Genomic DNA, 21,009 nt, shown 5'->3' on the forward strand with positions numbered 1-21,009 from the left:
AAATACAATTAAGTGATATTATGATGTTGAAATCTTTAATTACAAAATCACTTGAAACAGCTGTTTGATAAAACAGCTGCACATACAGCAATTTCATATACAGAAAGTAAACAAAAGTTGTTTTTATAGCCTTTGATCAGGTTTAGCACTGCAAAACAATTTACTTTTTTAATCTCAGATCAATAGTTATCTATGGATCCATGATTTATGACAACCTAGAAACTAAAAACAACATTCTTTTGTTGCTGAGGTTAATGTTAGGGTTATGTGCTTTACAAGTGCAGGACTGTTATGGTATTAATTAACTGCTGGCAATGCCAGTAACCTTATGTTTGTAACTTTACGGAGGAGTTATTTCTATTTTGTTGAAAAATTCTCTGAGATACTGATTTTTAGCATACGTAGGAGAGATGCTGGTTCTTAATTACTCTTCTTTTTATCCACGTATTGCTCAAACAATTCCTCCTTTGGATCCGTAGCTTTTCTGCCTTCTGTAGGACAAAAAGTGCTCACACTTTGCACGCTGTAAATTAGATGATGAATTGTCTTGAGAAGTGCTGGATAACTAGTGAAATAGTTGAAGAAAATGGAAGAGGGGGTAACAGTTCCTTAGGGATCATCACATTTGCTAAACATTTTAGAATGATACATAGTGCAAGTGACTTTCTGTTTGCATGCTTTTTCTCAATTTCTACTGAGGGATAATAACTTGAGTTATCAGTTGGTGGTAGATATTGCAAGATGATGGTGAGATGGGTCAGCTCAGATAAGGCTGATGATGAGGCTATTACAGCAGAGGCGTAAATACTGTGTAGTGCATGGCAATATTAAAATAATTTTTAAAATCTGCTAGTATCTTATCTGCTGTCTGGTTGTCCTTTTTGTTTTGCGGGTTAGAGGACCTGACTGTGTGCATCATTTAGGGAAAATTAAGACGCATCAACAGAAGGTGTAAAGGTAATACTCGTAAACTGGAATATTACCATGTTTTAGCTGTACTAATGTAGGAGTAAAGTGACCTAAATCCCCTGTGGTTCAATCCACCTACAAGATTAAAATATTGAGATAAACTGTGTGTAAAAGGAAATGACCAGGAACCGATGGCAAGTGTTAAAATAAAATAAAAAAAGGCAAGGACTCCCATTCTTCATGTCCCAGCTGTGCTTCAGCTCTCTTTGGCAGGAAGGCAGTGGCTGCTGGATGCGGAGCTGCGTGGGCTGGAGCAAGGTGGGGTGAGAGTCACTGCTGGACACCGGTGTCACAAACTGCTGGGTCACCACTGACTGCCCTCCAACCACGCAGCTGGTAATGGTCCCAAAATACATCTTTTGGTCTTGTACCCTTAAAAAAAACATTCTCTGTTTTGGGTTACTGCTTTGCAAACTGTAGGAAGTCTGAGCACAACATCTTTGTCTGTTGGAAAGAAGTTGCTAACAAAGCTGCTACCAGAAAATACCCACTTCCTTTTTTTTTTAATTTTCTAAATTTCAGTCTTTCATTCTTTTCCCCTTGTGATTGCATTATTTTAAATCAATATTCTAGAGAATGAGTTTACTGTCAGGAACTTGTGGAAATGTTTAAAAAAAAAAAAAATTTGAAAGATGAACTTAAAACATGTTTCTCCAAAGTTAAAAATCATCCAAACAGGGAAAATTAATTTACTATCACTCATATTAAATCCAATATTTCCAATAAATTGTTTTGGAACAATGAAGAAATCTTTTACTCTTCAGGGAAATTACTAGTCAAATCATATTCAGAAATGAATGAATACAGTTAGCTGTAAACATTTTTTTCCTGTTATATTTTGACACATCCTCAATTACTCAAAGCTGAACTCTCCTGTCCTGTATTTGTCAGCTGTTAGTGACACTTAGCCATCATCTCAGAGGCTTGGGGTGTTTGTTTGCTCTCTTTAACCAAGTTATGCATGATAACATATTAGTGACATATTTGCAGGCAAAACAAAACTGATCATATTAAACATGTATTGAGTGCGAAGAAATTATGTATTTGAGTAAAGAAGAAGGTAGGTAGGATATGATAGGGTAGGATATAAGATATGGTAGGATGTGAATTTAATATTTTAAATAAGGCAGGGGAAGCTTTGCACAGACAAGGATCCGCTTTCATGTCTGTGTTACATATTTAAACTACAACCATAAGAGATATGCCACCTCAAATCAACAGATGCGATTACAATATTTATATTCCCACCTTGAGGTATCCCAGGAGTCTGGTTTTGTTTTTTTTTTTTTTTAGTGTAATTAAAGGTGAGCAGGCACATTTAGAAGTCAGTGTCTTTCAGGTATTCCAAGCTCAATATTCAAAAACAGAAGCAGCAGCAATCTTACTGCATCTGAAAACCTTGACCAAGTAGTTATGCATAACACATACCTATCTAAACTTGTGGTTGGTCTGGGTGCTGAACTGTTCAATTTTTCAAGCTCTCTTATTTTTAAAAAAGAAACGTTTTCATGTTGAATATTCCTGAAGTAGGTGGTCGTTAGAGAACAGTACTGGGCAGGGAGGAGGGTTAAATGGTGAGAGCTAGCCCAGAGTACTAATCTGTGGACAAAACGAACTGACAGGCAATCTCAAAATAATATTTTTTTACTTCTACAATGCCTTTAATTTGAAAACCAGAAAGCATGCTACAAAGACCATGCCCTCGTTGGGCTGCAGTCGCTTCCGTCAAATCCTTTGGGAGCCTTTTCAGCCGCTCTGTCTGTCCTCAGAGCTGGTCTGTCGGTCCTAGTCTGGTACCTCCCCAGCAGAAGTCCTGTGCAAATCAGTGCACTGTTACCAAAAAGCAAATTGAAAAGCAAACATGGAGTAGGCACAAGCTGCACATCCACCAAACCAGGGTAGTCCAGAATTATGGATGCTGTTTATATTTAAAAAGAAAACCACAAAAAATACAAAGAAACCCACGAAACTTGGAACAGAAGTGGTTCTGCACGATACACAACTGAAGAACTAGACAGAAATATGGACTATCTTGAGAACTTTTAGAGGAAAAAAAAAGTTTCTGATGATTTGTGATGAATCTCATTGCAGAACGAATTTAAATCAAGCCCTAATCTTACTATAGTGCTTTTCCTTTTTTTTTTTCTTTTCTTCTTCCCCTTGCAATGTTTCCTTTCTGAAGACTGTATGTAGCTGGACACAACAAAAGCATTTGCTTCTCTGGCCTTTTGAGATTAATTATATTTAAATCCAGTTCATCCAATATCTGGAGGATCATTAGCTTGTGTGCTGCTTCCCTTCAACCAGTTCTTTGCTGTTCTGACTTCATGATTCACCATCACTGTGTATACATGGAAAAGAAAAAACACACCAGTGTCATGCTGTTGGGTTAGTTGTCTCAGCAGGAGATAATATGCAAGAGTATCTCTGGAGTCCATGAGAAGGTGTTATCAGAAAACAAATGTCAGCCATGCAATGCATGAACTGACCCTATCTGTGGTGCTAGGTGCTGGCAGCAAGGGCTGCTCTGATTTCTCTGCTGGTTAGTGGCTACCCAGTGCACCTTTTGTCCTGCTCCCAGGTGAGGGCTGAGCAATCAAATTGCCCTGTTTCCACAGGTGAGGATAACTTTTTACAGATGGAATTTTTGTATTAAACCTGGCCTTGTAGCAGGTGAATTTTCTCTTTGTCCCACTGGTTTCTGCCTAGCTAGCTTGCTCCCTAGCACTTTCTTAAAAGTGTTTGGTTCATGCCAAGATTAAAAATGCGACATTTTTTATCAGCTGGTTAGATTTCAGCCAGCATTAACAGCAGGGGTTTAAACCAACCCTGAAGTTAAAAGGGCCACTCGTAATCTTACTATTTCATGTGGTTTTTTTTTTTTAAGTACCTTGCCAAACTGAGGCACAGTCTGGGAAAGGAGTATTTCTTTCTGTACCAACTTATTTCCCCACCCAGAACACCTCTCCGTAAGTAAGTCACCCTTTTTCAGACAGAAAGACTAGGACAGGGCCCAGCAGTGCCCAAGGAAAACCAAACCCCCTCTGGAGGTGTGATTAAACTCGGCTGCCTACAAAGACCCATGCTGTGAAGGGAACAGGCTGCGCTTTTGTTTTGCCGAGGGAGTAAAGGTCCCCAGAGAAGAGATCGGCCTCGCACCCGCTTGTGCACCACGGGAGCATCAGCCCTTGCCCGCCCGCCCGCTCCCTCCTGTGTGCACGGGATGGGAACCCTGGCCCCAGTGAGGCTGGGGAGGTTTCGTGGTTCTCTACTCAGGCATGATCAGGGTTTAATGCTCGGTTTCAAAGGCAAGATATATTATTTTAAATATATATTTTTTAAATGTATATACACAACCACATTTTTAACTTAGCTTATGCACTAGGCAGATGACCTCCACGTACAAAGGAGCCTGAGCTGTCATGTCTTGCCTCTTGTGCGCAAATCTGCAGCCTTGATGCTCATGACTACCAATTTTTGCCATAATAATAGCTTTGTTTCCTTTTACTTCATAGCCTTTCACTTTTCTTCATCAAAAGAGCTGAAAACATCTATTTATCTGTACATAGTTGTCTTTCATTTATTCATTACATCATTTATTCAGCTAAGAGGTTGGTCAGGAAAAGCAACAGATCTTGGTCTGATAAGGTTCAACTGCAGAAATAAACAGAATGAGGTTTTTTTGTTTACAAGGAAATCCCACCATTTCAGATACCTTTTCACTTTGAAATGAAGCGGGTTTCAAAATTTCATGTAAAATGAAATTTGAAAAAGTAGTTTTGAGTTAAGGGAAATGCTTAACTTAGAAATATTTTACCACCACAGGGTTTTGTTCTCTAAACCTTTTAAAAATTTTATATTAAAAAGTAACTTACTCTGAAAAGTAGTTTTGGAACAACTTTCATTCTGAAAATTTCAAAATGTCATTCCTGAAACGTTTAATCTCGGATGTTTTCAAAATGATATGTTATCAAAAGCAATTCGTAGTTCAAAACATTTGAGTTTTGATGAACTCCCCCCAGCATCTTTATGAAGCAGGAAAACAACACTCAGCCAGCTGTGTTCAGTGAGGCCTTGAGATGTTTCCCATATTGAAATATCATCAATAAAATCTAAAAGAAGAATTACCATAATTTGAGAAGAAATTTGCCCAAACAAAGCAGTCTTTCAGAATCTGAAATTGAACCTAATAATCTTGCACTTTGTATTCAACTAATATCCTTTGCCTGAGCAGCTCTGAATGTTTTTAGAGATAAAGCTCCTCTTTTCATTTGCATTTGTTTGCCTTCCTGCAATTTAGAGGCATAAGTTTCTCTACAGTCTGATCCTAAGATAGCAGTCATAAGGAAATATGCTTAAATAATGTGTGTACCTTTACTCTGACTGAAGCATACTTATCTGAACAGGGCTGCTTTTTTGCATCAAGGCTTAAGGTCACTATAGTCCTTTGAAGTGACAATATCTCTATTTTACAGGTGGAGAACTTGAGGTAGGGTGTAGCCCAAAGGTACCTTTTGCCAGTCAGGAGCAAATACCCCACCTTCTGATGGGGTTAATGCAAATCCAGTACAAAAGCACTGTAGTAAGGATGGTATTTAAAATGTCAGCTCAGGCTGGTAGGTCATGATGATTTTTTTTCTGAAAATGAACTGTTTAAGTTTTGGAAAGTAAACTTAATGCTCAGGGTGTCGTACCTAAAAAGCCTTTTATAGTCTAACTTGTGCTGGTGTTAGCATACGGCTCAAGCATGCTTTGTGCTATATTCCCTACTATAGTCAGTGGTATGCTCAGCAAATCCGTTTTTAGAGAACCACTGTGTAGCTGCCTCTCCTTAGCAATTTTCCCACTCTCTGTTATCATTTAGAGGCTGGAAGGGAAGACCCAGATGGCTAGCAAACCCAGCATCTTTTCCAGCTGTTCAGGGTAAAACTATTGCTCTTGCTTGCACCTGGAACCTAGGATTTAAGTCTTTAAAAAAAAAAAAAACAAAAAACCAAAACCAAAAACCAACAAAAAAACCTCCCAAACCCCATAACGTAACAAGAATGATTTCTCTTGCAATAGGCACAAGCAGAAACCTTTTAAATACAAATAGCTGCAGTGGAGCAGCCCCATCCAAGAGCTATCCTGAAACTGCAGCTTTGGAGCAACTGAGTTGCAAACTCTCCAGCAGTGATTACTTAGTATCATCACTGCTATTTCACTCCTGAGCAAGGACACTCAAAAAAGAGGGGGACTGGGATATTATGGTGGTCTACAGTGGGAGGTGCAGCTCTGTCAGAGAGGCATGTTGAGCTGAGTTACCTGGTGCCATGGGAAAGGGAAGACCTAGGTCCTTCTCCTGCCATCCCTCCCTGCTCCCACTCTTGCCTGCTTGTGTTTGCTGCTTCTGCAGCACCAGGGATTTTCTTGGCACGCAGGATGCTTTAATTGTTTGTTATCATAACCTGGCACAGAGGAGCTGCTTTGCCCACTCGCCAAAATGCAGCTGCAACACAAGTGTGCAGGCAAGGGTGATGTACAGCCCCTTGCCTCCAGCTGGAACCAGAATTTCTAATTAGGGAAAATGGGAGTTTGAGAGGGGTTTAGGGGTTCTGGCCAAAATCCTGAGGAAACCAGCCAGAAAGTTTTTAAGTTTACAAGCTGTCAGGATTGCGGTTTTGCATCCCCCTGGGATCTCTGCTTGGACCACGAGCTAGCGCCAGCTCTGGGGGACTGCTGCACGGGGGCACTGGGAAGATCCTTTGGGTTTCTCTTGGGGTCAGACAAGCCCCCATCTGGCAGGTCACAGCTCCAGCCAAAACATCTGGCAGTGGTTCTTAGGGACCTATAGGCACCTGGTGGCAGAGGGGAGCTGGGTGTCTGCGCCGGTGAGGAGTGCCAAGAAGGTTGTGCTGAATGCTTGTATTAACACCTTAGGAAACTGTGATTAAAGTCTGATCAGTGAGTGAAACTCCATCTGTGCCATCTGGTTGTCTCTCGCACAGGTTTACAACTGTAAGATTATTTAGTGGTGCAATTTACAGGCAGAGACCAGTTTAGAACTAAGAGCATCAAACCTCTTTTTTAAGTTGAAATCAAAGTCCCTATATGTAAAAACTTCAAAACTTAAATAGACCAAAGAATCACTCTATGATTACATATAAAAAAAATTGATTATTTTGGAATGACATTGACCATATTTCTTCAAATAATACAATGAATTAAAAGTACCTTGGGTTGGCAATTGATTCTTTTTCTTCTTCTCTTACAGTAGGCAAACATTCACAGTCAGCTGAAAAAGTGTAAGAAACAGGACTATAGTTACTCCTGTCAGTTCTTCTACATTTATTTCAAAATTGCATCGATTTTTATCACGAGTCTCTCTAGAATATAAAACTGCAGATGCTCTTCTGCACCCTTTTATCTGTAAAATCTGCATGATCCCCATAGCACAAATGTTACATGTTTTAAATCCTCTTTCCCTTTGATAGGTGTTGCCGTAATTTCTTTATTATATATATATTTCAGTTGTTTATTTACACCTATACAAATGAACTACTTCTGAGGACTGTTTCCTATAAACTACCATGGGGAGGACCATTTGTTAATCTTCCACTGCTTATAGTTGCACCTATGCTTTATAGTCCAGCTGGGAATTTGGAGCTGGGGTTTAGGGAACACTAACAAAAAAAGACCTGTATGTAAACTGTTTGCTCCCTTCTGTCCACAGAATTTTAAAAAAATATTTTACAGCACTATTTCCCCATGTACTATACTTAATGTCTCTATTTCACTACTGCTGCTTAGCACATGTTTTCTGCTAGAGCTTACGGACCGCGAAGGTCAAAACCCCATCATGTGGAGCACTGTGCTAATGTAAAGAAATGCTCCAAAGATTTTTATGTTCTGAAAAACAAAGTATCCCTAGGAGGTCAGGCAAATGAGCCATTTGGATATAAGGCAAGGGACCAGGAATGAAAAAAATATCAGGGTTTCAGCATTTCCTAGCCAGTGAAAAGCTGTTAGCAGTTCAAAATCAGGCCTCGGTTAATTCACACCTTACCAAAGACCTGCATTTTTTAAGGAAAGCCTTGAAGGAGGATGCAGGGCCCTTAGAGACTTTAACCAGGAGATTTCAGCTGGGAGAAAAATGGGGGAAAAAATACAAGATACTTAGAAGTACCTAAGAAGGAGCTGAAGATGCTGCTGGTGGTAGTTACCATAGGTACTAATTCTCTATGGGCTGACAGACTTCCCAGAGAGGATGTAGATGGTGAATGGTGCTGGCAGCAAAGAGCAGCTTATGTTCCATGCAGTAAAGATGGCAAACGAGGGAAAGGACACACAAAGAGGGGAGGGATGTATTCATAGGATCCTGGCAGCAATTTTAAGTAAACGGTGGTCTAAACTATGAGTAAATGTGTGCTTCTCCTACAACAGCACAATGAGGAGCACAGAACTGTGGAAACTCTGAGGACTGAAAGGACTAGGTGCTTCAGAGAAACTAGTACTTAGCATTAAAAATGTGTATTTAGAAATATAAATACTGTTCACAGCTATACGTGTGTTTAATAGAAGTGTCTACTAGAAACTCAAAACATTTATGGTATTCCATCATATGTTAAAAATAAGCTCCCACACAAACTAAAATACTCCTCTGAACAATTCTACCCCTGACATTTGTGCTGCTATTTTAGTAGCAGGGAGTCAAGAACACAACTGAAAATGTTGTAGGAAACGCAGTGAGACACATGCAAAATGCCTTACATTGATTTTCTACGCATGGGATCTACGTCAGCTAGAAAGAGAGGGATGATGGAGTAGAGGGGTTACCGTGTACCATTTTTGTTCATGCTGTTCATCCATTTATCAAGCTCTTCCATTTCTATCTCCATAACAGAGGGCGTGTCTTCTTCAAAAATAGGACTTGAGAGGAGGGAGGGGGGGAAAAAAGGCATTATACAAAATGCTCAATTCAAACAACTTACAATGTAGTGATTTCGTATGAGTCTTTCATAATTCGAGACACGGGTATAAATTCTGGAAAGCCACCCTAGCCTAGGAATCTGAGAAGATGTCAGCCCCGTGGGTGTGAATGAAACGGCCCCAAACAGATGCGAAGGAGCGGCAGCGAGATGCCCGTCCCGGGCAGAGGTAGGGCTGGCTGGGACACGGTGTGCAGAGGGACCCAGACCGTGCAGTCAGGGCTATGCCAGAGCACAGGACCACTGCAGCTATTTGAGAACTGTCCCTACTCTAAATAGAAAACTGAAAAATAAAATAGTTTGTCTCTGCCCTGCTGGAACATGTGGCAAAAGTCCCATTGCCCCAGTGTTAAAAGCAGAGGGCCTACAGTTTCGTCCTAGCTGTGACTGACATTGGCAGCAACCTCAAAAGGAAAAGTCATGAGTAGAGTAACTCTGCATTTATTTAAATGCCTCCGTTTAGCTTCCCTTTCCTGATAGTTCCTGGAGGCACACGGTAGAAAAGATATTTTGAGCAAAACCCCCTTTTTTCCCCCGTGAAGCCAATTTAATAACTTCCAGCATTGATTACCAAGATGGAGCTCAATAAAAGGTAATGATAAAAATTATCACTCTGATAAGACCCATGCAGCTTTTGGCTTGTTTTCCCAGCAGCTAAGGTACTGCTTCCATGGCAGCTGGGCGAGCCTTTCTGCCTCACCTCAGAGTGAGAAGACAAACTTGAAAAACAGGGGAGCAAGACACAGAGCTTATTCTGAATAGTTGAAAGCCAGTGGTGAGCCTGGGAACAGATCCCCTTTGCTCGCGGGGCACCTTGCATGTCTTCTGGCGTCTGGTGGAGCTGGGGGTGCCTGGACTGGGCGTAGGGGTGGGTGGCTGCGGGTGGTGGGTGCCTGTGGGGCAGCGCTCACCTTGGCCAACGTAGCTCCTGTTCTTCTGCTCTAGTCTTACACCTTCAGCTAGATACTGAAGTCACACTTTAGCCACCTCTAGAGATAGTTAACTGGAACAACTGATGGCAAAAGGTAATGGTGCTTAGTGCATGGTTAAATTAAAACAGGTGGTAAAAGAGCCAAAAATCATAATATCCTGTTAGAGTAAAAGAATAAAAAAAAAAAAAAAGTCACGTTCATAAACTTTACCTTTTCACATTTTCACTTCCCAGCTCATCTGGAAAAGAAAAAAGTTGGTGTTCATAGTTCTGCTCTTTGTATATACAGGGTCCAGACTACAAGCAAACCTTGAATAGGGTCACGTAAAACAGGTTGCATTTTCAAAAGGCATTATAGTTAACTTGTAGATGAAGGACAAAACATCCTGTTTATAGTTTTCAGAGGAACCCATTATTTTTAATCTTGAACACACTAAAAGCAGCTCATTATGAGCTCAGCCATGCTGGCAGGAAACCGACTGTTAGCGCCGCAGTGGGCAGGACACGGCAGATGCAAGCTTCCCTGAGCAAAACAGATGTCGTGAGAGAAATGGTATCCTGAAAAGGAACCACTGCTGCAAAAAAACTGTTTACTGGAAGTGTTGGGACATTTTGCTGCAGACTACATGCAGGCAATTTGGCTCTGCCTGGAGACCCTGGGAGCCGCTCATGGAGAGAAGAAGTGGGGGATGGACTCGCATGGCAGATTAAATCTCAGTTAGGCAAATGAAGCTGAACTAGCCAGATGTCAAAAGGGATCCAAGGCTAGTTATGACCCCAAGACAAAGTAAAGATGGGAAAAAACATAGTGTAACAGCCATTGTTCAGAAAAATAACTTCCCCTCCAGGAATCAAGTGACTGAAAAGCCTCAGCCCTCAAAAAAGAATGAACTACCTATAGGATTCACATTGTATACTGTCTTAAATTAGCTTATTTTTAATTCATTGTTGCCGATGGGTGCTGACACCTCTTGCTTGTTCCAGCACATTCCCTGACTGCAGAGCCACCCCAGGGCCACAGAGCTGCCTGCCCCCACCTTGAGGATGCCCAAAATCCCAGCCCCACGCAATAGGCACAGGGCAAGAGATCCCAGGACTGTGCTCCTGCAAGGCACCACGTTTCCTGTCCCTCGGAAGAGTGTACCTGCATTTCAGGTCACCCAGAAACAGGCAGGTAACTAGGTGCCTGGTTGTGAATTCAGAGTTTGCTACAAGGGTGACCCAGTGATAAGGCAGGTGCAGCCTAAAACTGCCCTGAAAAATGGACTTAAGATCTATGTTGAACATATGTTGCTCTCTGCAGGCTGAGGAGCTTACAGCTGCATTCTTGTTCTGTAGAGACACTGATATGACCATTTCAGGACTTCACTTACCAACCGCGTGGTTTTAATATGACACCTCAGTTTGTTTTCTGTGGCTTGACACTCCAAGTTACCGATTTCTTTGCTAACAGATCAAGGTACCTTCCTGAAGTGCTGCTCTCCCTATCGCAGCACCCAGGCAGTCTGACTATGGGATTCCTAGCTCATTTACTGTGATATCTTCAGAGCTGCCACGACCCTACAGGATCCCTTAAAAGTGTTCCTTAAAATGGTTTTGCTTGTTCTTATTTTATCGAAGCTCCTAGGAGCTTTACCTTGTGGGCAGTACAGGCAATAGAAGCATTAAATTCATCTTGCATGAAGTTATTGAGCTTAAAGACAGAATAAGTGTTTGCAGCCGCACAGTTACACCTGTACGCCGTTCCCGGCATTGCCAGGAGCCGGAGCTCGGTGCCGTGGCTCCTGTGGGTGTGCAGTGTGAGCAGGAGGTGCCAAGAAGCAGAACTAGCTCCCCCCCAAGGAGAGGTGTGTGCCCAGATTCCACTGGCTGGGGCCAGATCCCTTTCCTATCTGTCAAACGTGCAACTACAACCAGAGAAGTACGTCCTGTATGTGGCATCCCAGGCCTCCAAATAATGTTTTGTTAATGTCGACTCTGCCCTAAAAATATCCTTCTGATGCACGAGAAGACAATTTTACCTTGCTTAGACTTTTTCCTTTTATGATGTGTTACAAAAAATGTGATCAGCAAAATCAGCAGGACCAGCAGCACGGCAGGGACAATGTATATCAAGATAGACTGTTCTGCTGCTTCTAGGCTGTCCTGAATGTTCGTGGCATTCAGTTCAGTACTTTTTGTTTCAAAGCTGCTTTCAGTAGCGCTTGTAGTGACAAGTACTGGCTCGTGATCATCTGCGGTCGAAGAACGCGTAGCAGGAGGCGGCGTTGCTGTAACGGTGGATAATATCGGTGATCCATCTCCTGAACCATCAATTTCAGAGCCTGCCAAATATATGAGGACAATTTAACGTTTTATGGCTTTTATTGGTATTATCAGTGAGTCAAAGCCTACAGCTTTAATATTTACTTTTCATTTGACATTTAAAAAAAAATCAGCAGATGCCCCATACACAGATTCGAAGTCTTGGGCATCAGATGTAAAATTAGAACGTGAATCCATCACAAAATCTTACCAGCCCTGACCATGTTCTTCAGCTGGCTTTTACTGGGACACGTCAGCATGCATGGTCTGTCTGCGTGCAGCTGTCTTGCACAAACAGACTTTTTTGTCCTGCAGGTTGGCATCCGGTCTCACTCTCGCGTAAATTCTTCTGCTCCTGAGTAAACCACACCATCCTGCCTTGCTTCTCAGCCTTGGTGTGTATGGCCACAACCCCTTCCGTCCCTCCCCTTAGCCAAGGAGTTAGTACTCCCTTTGGGGAGACCATTATCCCGGGTTCCTCCAGCTCACTCATCTCCCCGTTTCTGTGCCTTTCTCAAATTTGTTAAATTTGTTTCACTGTGAAAAACAGAACTGGTGAAAGGAAGTTTGAAGCCTGCAGAAGCTGCTGACTTTCACTTCTGCATGGACTAGAAGAGGTAGTAGTAACACAGGGACTTTACTGGATACAGGTGCAATTAGCTGCTCCTCCATCTGATCCTACGGGCTGGCTGAAGGAGTGTATGGTAAAGAGTCAGTGCGGGTTGTTCTTCGCAAATGCTAAGACTGGGGGTTTTGAACCTTGATTTGGGTTTTGGTTTCGTTTATCAAGCAATTTGCAAGAAAAGTGGCTAAAATTGGCTGTATTGGTAATAGTGAAACAAGCTTTTTTTTGAGGCTAATTAGGAGTCTACGTTGACTGTCACAGAGTTTAAAGCTTAACAGAAGTACAGCAGATTCTGGGCTGCTGCTGTATTCTATACCGATGCCAAAAATCCTGTTGTAGCTAAAGGTGCAGGAATCAGTCCCTAGATAAATTACACCAACATGTTTCCAAGTGCAAAGCCTTCAATAATTTTCTAGGCATGAAATTAAATGATGATTTTTTTTGTGTGTTATCTGCCCTTTCAGATACAATGCCGGCATGGTGCAGTTCTCATTTTATGCAATAAAGCAGGATGGGATTTCATGACTTTTGCAATTACATGTTTCTCCCCGTTCCTGTAAAGTGCTGGGCAGCCACAGTTTCCACTAGAGTTAGCAAGAGCTTAAGGTTTTCAGCACCTCAGTGCTGGCATTTCCAGTCTCACAGGACTGGAACCAAAAGTACTTAGCATTTTAAATGCTTTTGTAAACACATTAATCTTCATAATGGCCCTGAGAGATGAGCAGTTATCATCTCCATTTTACAAATGAGAAATCAGAAGGACAGGGATGCTGTCCTTCCCAGGGACGCCAAGTGAGAGAGGAAAACTGGGATTAGAGCGCTATCTCTTGCTTAATCCACTCTGCAGCATCTCCTCTCCTGTCAGATTTGTCTCGAAGAGGAGATGAGTATCTCACGAGACTGTATTCCAGGAAACCCAATTTCAAATAAATAAAATGATTTGAGTGTGACAGCAGTGATTTATCTAGATTTTTATGCCACGCTTGTCACTCAGGCACCTGATTGTCTCATCCTTTCCTAGAAAGAGAATTTCCTGGGAGAGAATTTTAATACTTAATACCTAATACTTGAATATAGTATTTAATACTGGAAAGGTCACCAGACGTTTTCACCACAATATGACAATGAAAATGTTAGCTCCTCAGTGGCAAAGCGCTTTGTATCGATAGCCTCTGTGTCACTTTCTTTTTTTATTTAGTATTTCAGTCAAGAGCAAAACAAGATCTCTGCCTCCCTTGCAGGTAATGACCCCTTACGAATGTGCTCCTCCATCCCTTCCCGTGATCTGCTGGCTGTCCTTAATCCTGTCACAGAGGATGGGAGGGAGAGCTCTTCTCTTAATAGTTTGGCCGCTTGACTTTTCTTTCCCATGGTAGTTTATAGTCCCTGGTGCCTGCAGCTGCTCCATTTCAATTGCTGTTGCACAGAGAGGCGAGGTATCGCTAGAGATGTCCACACCGCAGACCGCAGCGTGATGGACCATGCCGCTGGCGGAGCTGCTGGACCACCGCAGCCTCGCCGAACCGATTCGGTGACCTTGCTTCATTTTCCTCCTCTAGCCATTGCCCTTGAAACCCATCGTCTGCCACATATGATATATTGACAAGGACAAGCCTGTTGCTTAAAATAGTACAAATGGGAAGGGGTGTGGGGAAAATAGCTTATTTTTCATTACGCTTAGAGCTAAAATGGATTTTTCAAATGTGTAAAGCATGGTGTGACTTTAAAGCAAAAGCAACCAGTCACACCTCATTAACTGCAGTGCTGAACTTTCAGCTGCAGCGTATGCTGCGCTTGATTTCCAAGAGAGACTTTTCCAGTGTCTCTGGTACTTTTTATTTGCCTGTTTTTGAGCTCTGAAGCAGATTTCAAATCATTTGTCTCCGTGTGAAATAGAATTACCTTTTCTAGTCTCTAGGCAAAGAAAATGGCAAATCACAGGGAGTGACCTTGCTGCCACGTATTTTTGTTCACTTTGCATAATTCCAGGGACAAAACAGCATCTCTTCTGTGAACACCATTTCCTCTTACAGACATCTTTTCTCTGAGTGAATTAAATACGTCTTTCAGCAGAAGGGCAGCCAGTTGCACAATGTTCTCGCAAGGATATTGCTCTTATTTCCTGCATTTCACCTGCTGCCTCGCCACACCTCCCTCCAGCTCTTCTGCCCATCACCTCTGAGGACCTGAGGGATGCCCTACCTGTCACACAGGGGCTGCTCTTGCTCTCGGGCCACCCACACATCACATTTTTTATGCGGTAGGAAAATCACAACCTGCACCTGTGTGGGCCTGCTGGCTTGCACCAAGGAAGGATTTGTACCTCTAGCCCAGCGGGGAGGGATGGATTCGGGCTTCCTGGTGCAGGCGCAGCGCTTGCCGCAGCCAGCTGCCCGGGCCACATGAGCCCCACGTGGTTGGCCCCAAGGTAGTCATCGTTTTTCACAGGGTTTCAGTTTAAAGCGCTCAAAATAGCGAGTGGGCTGTGTTGCAGCTGGCCCTAGTGACTGTTTTGTAGGGTGAATGAAAGCTGGACGTTGCAAGGTTTGGAGCAGGGCAGGAGAGCACCTGAAATGTGGAGCTTTTGTGAGATGCTATTCAAACATTTTCTCCATGCCTGGAGGGAGCCAGATTTGCAGTGGTCATTCATACCATGAACTGTCTTGTCAGCTGTGCTTGGGTTTTCATCTTGCAGAGATCTACCAGCTCCCTCCAAAAGGAAGTCTGACTGTAACACAACATAACACAACACATACATTCAGGATGGAAAACCAAGGCCAATGGAGTGGAACAAGGAGCAGTCACATCTGACCATGTAGATACCTCCTTGACTTTGCAAAGCCTGTGCCCTTTCTCTTGCTGAGCTCAGACTCATGCTGTTGGCTATGGTCCGACATCCGTACTCGGCCCTCTGCACAGCTCGGCCAAGGAGCAGGTGCTTACACAACAACCGCATCGGCTTCAGCTTTGTCTGGACCGCCTGGAGCGTGAGCGCTGGTGACTTCTCCCCATGTCGAGGGAAGTGGATGGGAGCACGCTACAGCTTCAGCCTGGCCCATACTGCCACTTCCCCTGCTTTCAAGAGCAGAAGGGAGAGGGGCTGGCATGCAGCTGCATCCCACCCTGATGGGGAGCTGGGCACAGCTGGAACTGGAAGCTAAGAGGTTGGAGCTGGAAGCTAAGAAGTCCCCAGGTTCCCACCACTGAGGTATTAGAGGATCTAGTCCTCAGGGGACCAAAATGCATGAGCAGGCACTAGCAGCGGCTCAGAAAAGGTTCCATAGCAGTTCTTAGAGATTACAAAAATGCTATGTCCCTGCGTGCAGATACCGTGGTAGAAGGTATTCTTCAATATTTTCTATGGAAAATTTTGCTTGGATTACCAACGGACTTTGTGTGAGTTTTGGAGGTGCTCCCAAGCCTGCCTTTCAAGGGAGACAGAAGGAGCTGAATGTACCAAGCAGCTTGACAAACTGGAGTCCAAACAACTGCATCTCAAACAAACAAACAACATTTCTGTTGTTGCAGCATTTCTTCCTCTGAGGTTTGTGCTGTAGCACTCAGAGGTGGCGATATGAGCTTCTTGATGAAGTAAGCGGGCAAACAGGTTTCTCATTTCAGTTGGATGCCAGGCGAAGGAAAATAGCCGGCAGTCAGCACATTCAGTTCTGCTGTAAAATCATCAGTCTCCCTGCTGCCTTCTCATCAGACTTGAGGACTGGGGTCTCTGAAGGGAATTTTTCAAATTACACTATAGTACCTACTTACAGAAGAAAAAGGGATGGGATAGAGGAAAAGCAAGAGCTAAGTCAAGGGGATAGTCAAGCTTACTAGTTTGAAAGGAAATATTTTGTATCTCCATACTTTCCTATAAGCTATAAAAATGCAGTGGAAGGAAGGCTCACGAGAGGGTGATAAACCAAGAAAAGGCTGTAAAGCTCTGTACGCTGGTGTAAAGTTACCACATCCTGTATCACTCTGCTCCATGCACACATTCCTTCTGGTTGTATAGTCATCCCACTCCACATGGTCCGTATGATCCTCTCTCCTATTGCTTGACTAATCCCTGTTCTGTTCCTCTCCCTGCATTTCACGTTGCTGTAAGAGGGGCCGTTCCTTGCCATGGCCAGGGCTTGCCCGGCTGCCTGCTGCGGCAGGTCCCGCCTGTCAGTCTGGCTGAAAGAGGAATCCTTAAAAGCCTGCAGGCTAGCTGTTGGGCGCGTACGCTCTTCTGATGAGGGACCACAAACGTTTCAGGATGGCTAATCTGTAGACAAGATCCTATTAAAACGGCGTGCTTAGAAAGTGTTATCTAGGTATAACCTGAAAGAGGAAACAACTGTTTAAGTTCATTTATAGACGATGGAAGCTGCTTTCTCCTCACTGTACTTCCATCCAGCTGAAGTGCTGCATTAACTGCCGGTGTTGCAAATTCAGTCACGCATCTTAGAGCCAAACTGTGAACCTGTAGTCTCATTTCTCACCCCCAGTACTAAAGGTTTTCCAGACCAATTTATGCATTTAGTTGCACCTACTTAATCTCGTGGCCTTCTAGCTCTGCCTCAGTGATACCCGTGCGACCTCACTGTGATGCAAATCTCTTGGTGCTCCTTGCTCTCAGGAGTACCCTGAAATTAAAGATTCAGAAGCTCCGGAGCCTTTGCAGCTATTATATAATATCCCTTAAGAGAAAACAGACTGGGGTCACTGACTGAAATTTAGCATACAATCCTGCTGATGTAAAGGAGAGATTTTCTGAAACTTCCCCAAAGCACTTTAAAACACAGCAGAAGTTTGTGTGCGTGGATAAAAGGAATAGGAGTAAATATGTACAAGGAATTGATGTGTTCAGTAGAAGGGGTTTTTCATCTGCTTTTTAGGGGGCTGTACTTTGGACAGAAAGGATGTAGCAAATCCTCATTTCTTATATTGTTGTTTTGCTAGAAAATTGTAACAGGTGACTCTGATGGGTTCAAACCCATTCTCGAGATCATTACTCTAAGGGGGAACACATAAAAAATATCACTCCCTTAGAGACCTTGGCTTTGTAGGGGACTTTACCTAAAAGCCACTTCTCTGCCAAAGAGAGAGCTGCTGCCTGTGCTCACGGTACAACCTGCTGAATATCTGGATATTTGATAGCAATGTTTCTGTGAACAACAGTTCAAAACAATAGCACAGAGACACAGCCAAAATAAAGCACTGCCTGCAACAATCCCAGCTCTTCCACTTAACAATCTTACACGCTTTACTGCTCCTCTCCCTTACACATTTTCTTGCATGTTTCACCGAACACAGAGGGAGATGGTGTACCCTGGGAAATGCCCGGAGAGTCAGAGCCTTTTCCTATAAGCTATAGTAAAGGCCTTAATACTTGTTCCTAGGGTCAGCACAAACCTAGGTAGGTCTTCAGGGCTGCTGTGAGGCTGAGCAGCGAGCACCATCACCCAGATCAGGAAGGGCCACTGCTGGCCCTCAGCAGGTCACCAGCAGGGCTTTCTGCCTGCATAAAGCAGGGGATGGGCAAGGGGAAGGGGACTGGTGCAAAACCCAATGTCCCCTCAGTGTGGAGCTGGGAGAGGGCCAGCACCCAGAGCTGAGACCTCAGGCACGCTCCTAGAGCCACTGGCTTGGAGTAATTGTAGCATAGCTGGGAGAAAACCATCTGTTAATCATAATCCAAATGGCAAGGCTGGGGTTTTGCAAGGCTCCACCATGGTATGGGAACAGGACTTATAAAGGCTTCAATCTGTCTATGCTGCAAGATTTAATCATACTCTTATTGCCTATTTTGTAAATGGTTTCTAGACAGTAGAGGTGAAACCTGGGAGATCCCCAAGAGCTTCTGCCCCCCTTCTCCAGCAGACCACTTTAAAGGTGAGGATTGTGTCTGGGACTGGAGGAAAAAGGTGAAAGCTCCTTTAAAGGTCCTGCCCTGTTGATCTGTGAGCAAGGAGGGGTGAGAGCAAAGGATCCCCCCAGGAGGCCGCCCTCGGCGGAGGGGCTCCCAACCCACCAGTACCTGTGGGGTACCTAAGCCCCTACATAAACTCTTCCCCCTCCAGTTCAATTTCCCCCCCCAGGGCCCAAGTTCACAACTTCCCCCCTCCCACCCTTGCAGTCAGAGTAAGCCCCAGGTACATTTTGGGGCTGGTTGCACAAGCAAAACCTGCCTTTGTATGGGGAGCAAGGGTCCCTGCTCCTCTCTGGGTGGGTGCTCTCCTCCCCTTCCCCAGCAGCTGGGGACTGGCTCAGGAGAGCCAGGGCTGAAACTGGTTGGGGAGAGCTCCAGCAAGACTGACTCACTCCCATGGAGGAACCGTTCCAAAATCAACCAGAATTTAAAGGTGGACCTACGTGTAGGAAACCTCTAAAGGCAGTGGGGAGTGGGTTGGGGCACCTGGTATTTGGTATCTGCCTGGTGCTTTGTGTAGCCTCTAATGCCCATCACAAAGAAGGGCAGGGGGGGCCCAGCCATGGGCTGGGGGGGCTGGGGACTAAGGCATCCCTTCACCCTGTGGAGGTGGTGATGAAATACTAGCAATCAGTACACTGCAAATGAGCTAAGGAAGCTGGAGCTTGATCACTCTGCGCTGCTTGTGTTGTGCCCCTCTGTTTCCCTTCGACCTCCGTTTTGCTCTGGCCATGGCGGGACTTTTTCCTCTGACCGCTTTGATTCTGAGCTACGTTCAATGCTTGCAGCATATTCTCCTAACATGTCTGTAACACAGCAGAGCTGTAGTAACGCAGACCCAACCAAACCATTTTATACCTCGCTCAGCTCACTCTTACAGCTAAGCAAGACTCCTAACCACAAGCAGCTTGACAGCACGCCGAGAGCCAGCAGCCCAGTTTTACACTCTGCTTATAGTACTGGTTTTCACGGAAAAAAATACCCATACCAAATGACCTATTGCACCAATGCATTTTAAAACCTTAATAGAAGTTGTCCAGTGATAGCTGAGAGCGACAGCCCTCTCTCCCTGCTTTCTGGAGAGCTCCCGCTCGCTACAGCAGCACAGAGGCAGCAAAAACTTCTAGTCCATAATGAGGCACTTCGGCAGTGATTTGTTTGACACCTGGCAAGGTTTTACTCAAAGAGCTGCCTGTCTCGTGCGGTGACTGGCTGCCAAAAACAAATTACCCCGTCAACAGGTGAGAGCCTCTGCAACGACACCCCAACGCTTCAGCGTGTTGTCACAAGCCGCTTTTCCACTCGCAGTTGTTCCCTTCAGAAGGTCAGGACCTAAATCTGTGGTGCTGACCACTTTGTTCTGCAGCCGAGAATTCAAAATATTTGTCTTCAGAGCTGGCTGTTCTTTTGTTAAACCGGTTTCAGTGCACCGGGTCTACGGAAATCGGCAGTCAGCTTTTGAATGGAAGCGGTGCTCCGTCTTTAACTTTACTATTAAATGCTGATAGTATAGGCATAAAAAAGTACAACAAATAACTAAAATTGGAACCAAAATGCCTGGCGGGCCAGCATGGAAGCTCCAGTTCCCTACACACCTGCAACTTAGGAAACATAGGAATTGTAGGATTCAGTTGCTGCTGTTTGGGGTTAGGTCTAAGGAAAAAAAGTCAAAGCTTTGAAAAAGTCAGGCAGCTGAAAACAGAGAGGGTAAACACAGTTAAAAGAAGCGGAGAGCAAGTCCCCACAGATCTTCTCCTAGCGCTCAGTTTGGAGGGTGTTGCCCTCCGACTCGGTCCCATGGCTGCAGGCACAAAACGCGGTCCCACCTCGGAAGGCGAAAGGCGCTTTCTTACTCACGGTTCCCGGCAGATCCTCCGGCCAGGGACAGGGCAGAAAGCAGGGCGATGAGGTTTTGCTTTCGCATGTTACCTTGGCGGCGCTGCCACCGGAGGGGTGCTTCTTCGGCGGGCTCCCCGCTTCACCCGAACATTTACATTTCCTGTTTCCTGCCGGGGTGCATCTGAGCTGCATTTCTTCAGGAGATGGACTCTCTTTGATGGGTTTTAGGAAGTGATGTAATTCCGTCTGGGCCTGTCAAGCAAGCAATGATTGCAAAAGGAAGAAGAAAAAAAAAAAAAAGGTTGCTTTTCAAGCACTAACTTGGCTGAGGCACCTTTATGCTGTAGGTGAGCGAGCTCCGGCTCTCCTCTACTTTTTCGACTCCCGACTTTACTACCATCTATCTTCATCTACATGCAGTGTCATGGGGACAAACATCATACAAATACAAATCAGACAC

The 21,009-nt window shown here is 44.1% G+C and overlaps 1 protein-coding gene across 2 annotated transcripts; it reads right to left on the minus strand.

Annotated features, from left to right (window-relative positions):
* Nucleotides 1-1,593: 1,593 nt before the first annotated feature.
* TMEM154 (transmembrane protein 154) lies at nucleotides 1,594-20,775 on the minus strand. 2 transcript variants are annotated; one of them, XM_052777283.1, is made up of 6 exons: nucleotides 20,568-20,775; nucleotides 11,889-12,191; nucleotides 10,079-10,106; nucleotides 8,792-8,877; nucleotides 7,183-7,243; nucleotides 1,594-3,310 (listed from the first exon to the last, which is right to left on the minus strand). In XM_052777283.1, the coding sequence occupies exons 1-6, from the start codon at nucleotides 20,632-20,634 to the stop codon at nucleotides 3,295-3,297; spliced, it is 561 nt and encodes a 186-aa protein (XP_052633243.1). In that variant the 5' UTR covers nucleotides 20,635-20,775; the 3' UTR covers nucleotides 1,594-3,294. The 2 variants fall into 2 exon arrangements, with proteins under 2 accessions (XP_052633243.1, XP_052633231.1); XM_052777271.1 differs by lacking the exon at nucleotides 20,568-20,775 and adding an exon at nucleotides 12,383-18,016.
* Between the last annotated feature and the right edge of the window lie 234 nt (nucleotides 20,776-21,009).

This window comes from Harpia harpyja, chromosome 2, assembly GCF_026419915.1.
Source record: "Harpia harpyja isolate bHarHar1 chromosome 2, bHarHar1 primary haplotype, whole genome shotgun sequence".
Lineage (NCBI taxonomy): Eukaryota > Metazoa > Chordata > Aves > Accipitriformes > Accipitridae > Harpia > Harpia harpyja.

Bases quoted from the DNA above. Each gene is read 5' to 3' on its own strand.
- TMEM154 (XM_052777271.1), bottom strand. From the start codon at position 12,494: ATGCCAACCTGCAGGACAAAAAAGTCTGTTTGTGCAAGACAGCTGCAC. The intron at 10,107-11,888 runs GTAAAATTGTCT...TTTCTTTTCCAG, and splicing joins AAGGAAAAAGTCTAAGCAAG to ATGAGCTGGGAAGTGAAAAT. The intron at 8,878-10,078 runs GTAAAGTTTATG...CCTCCTCTCAAG, and splicing joins GGAAGTGAAAATGTGAAAAG to TCCTATTTTTGAAGAAGACA.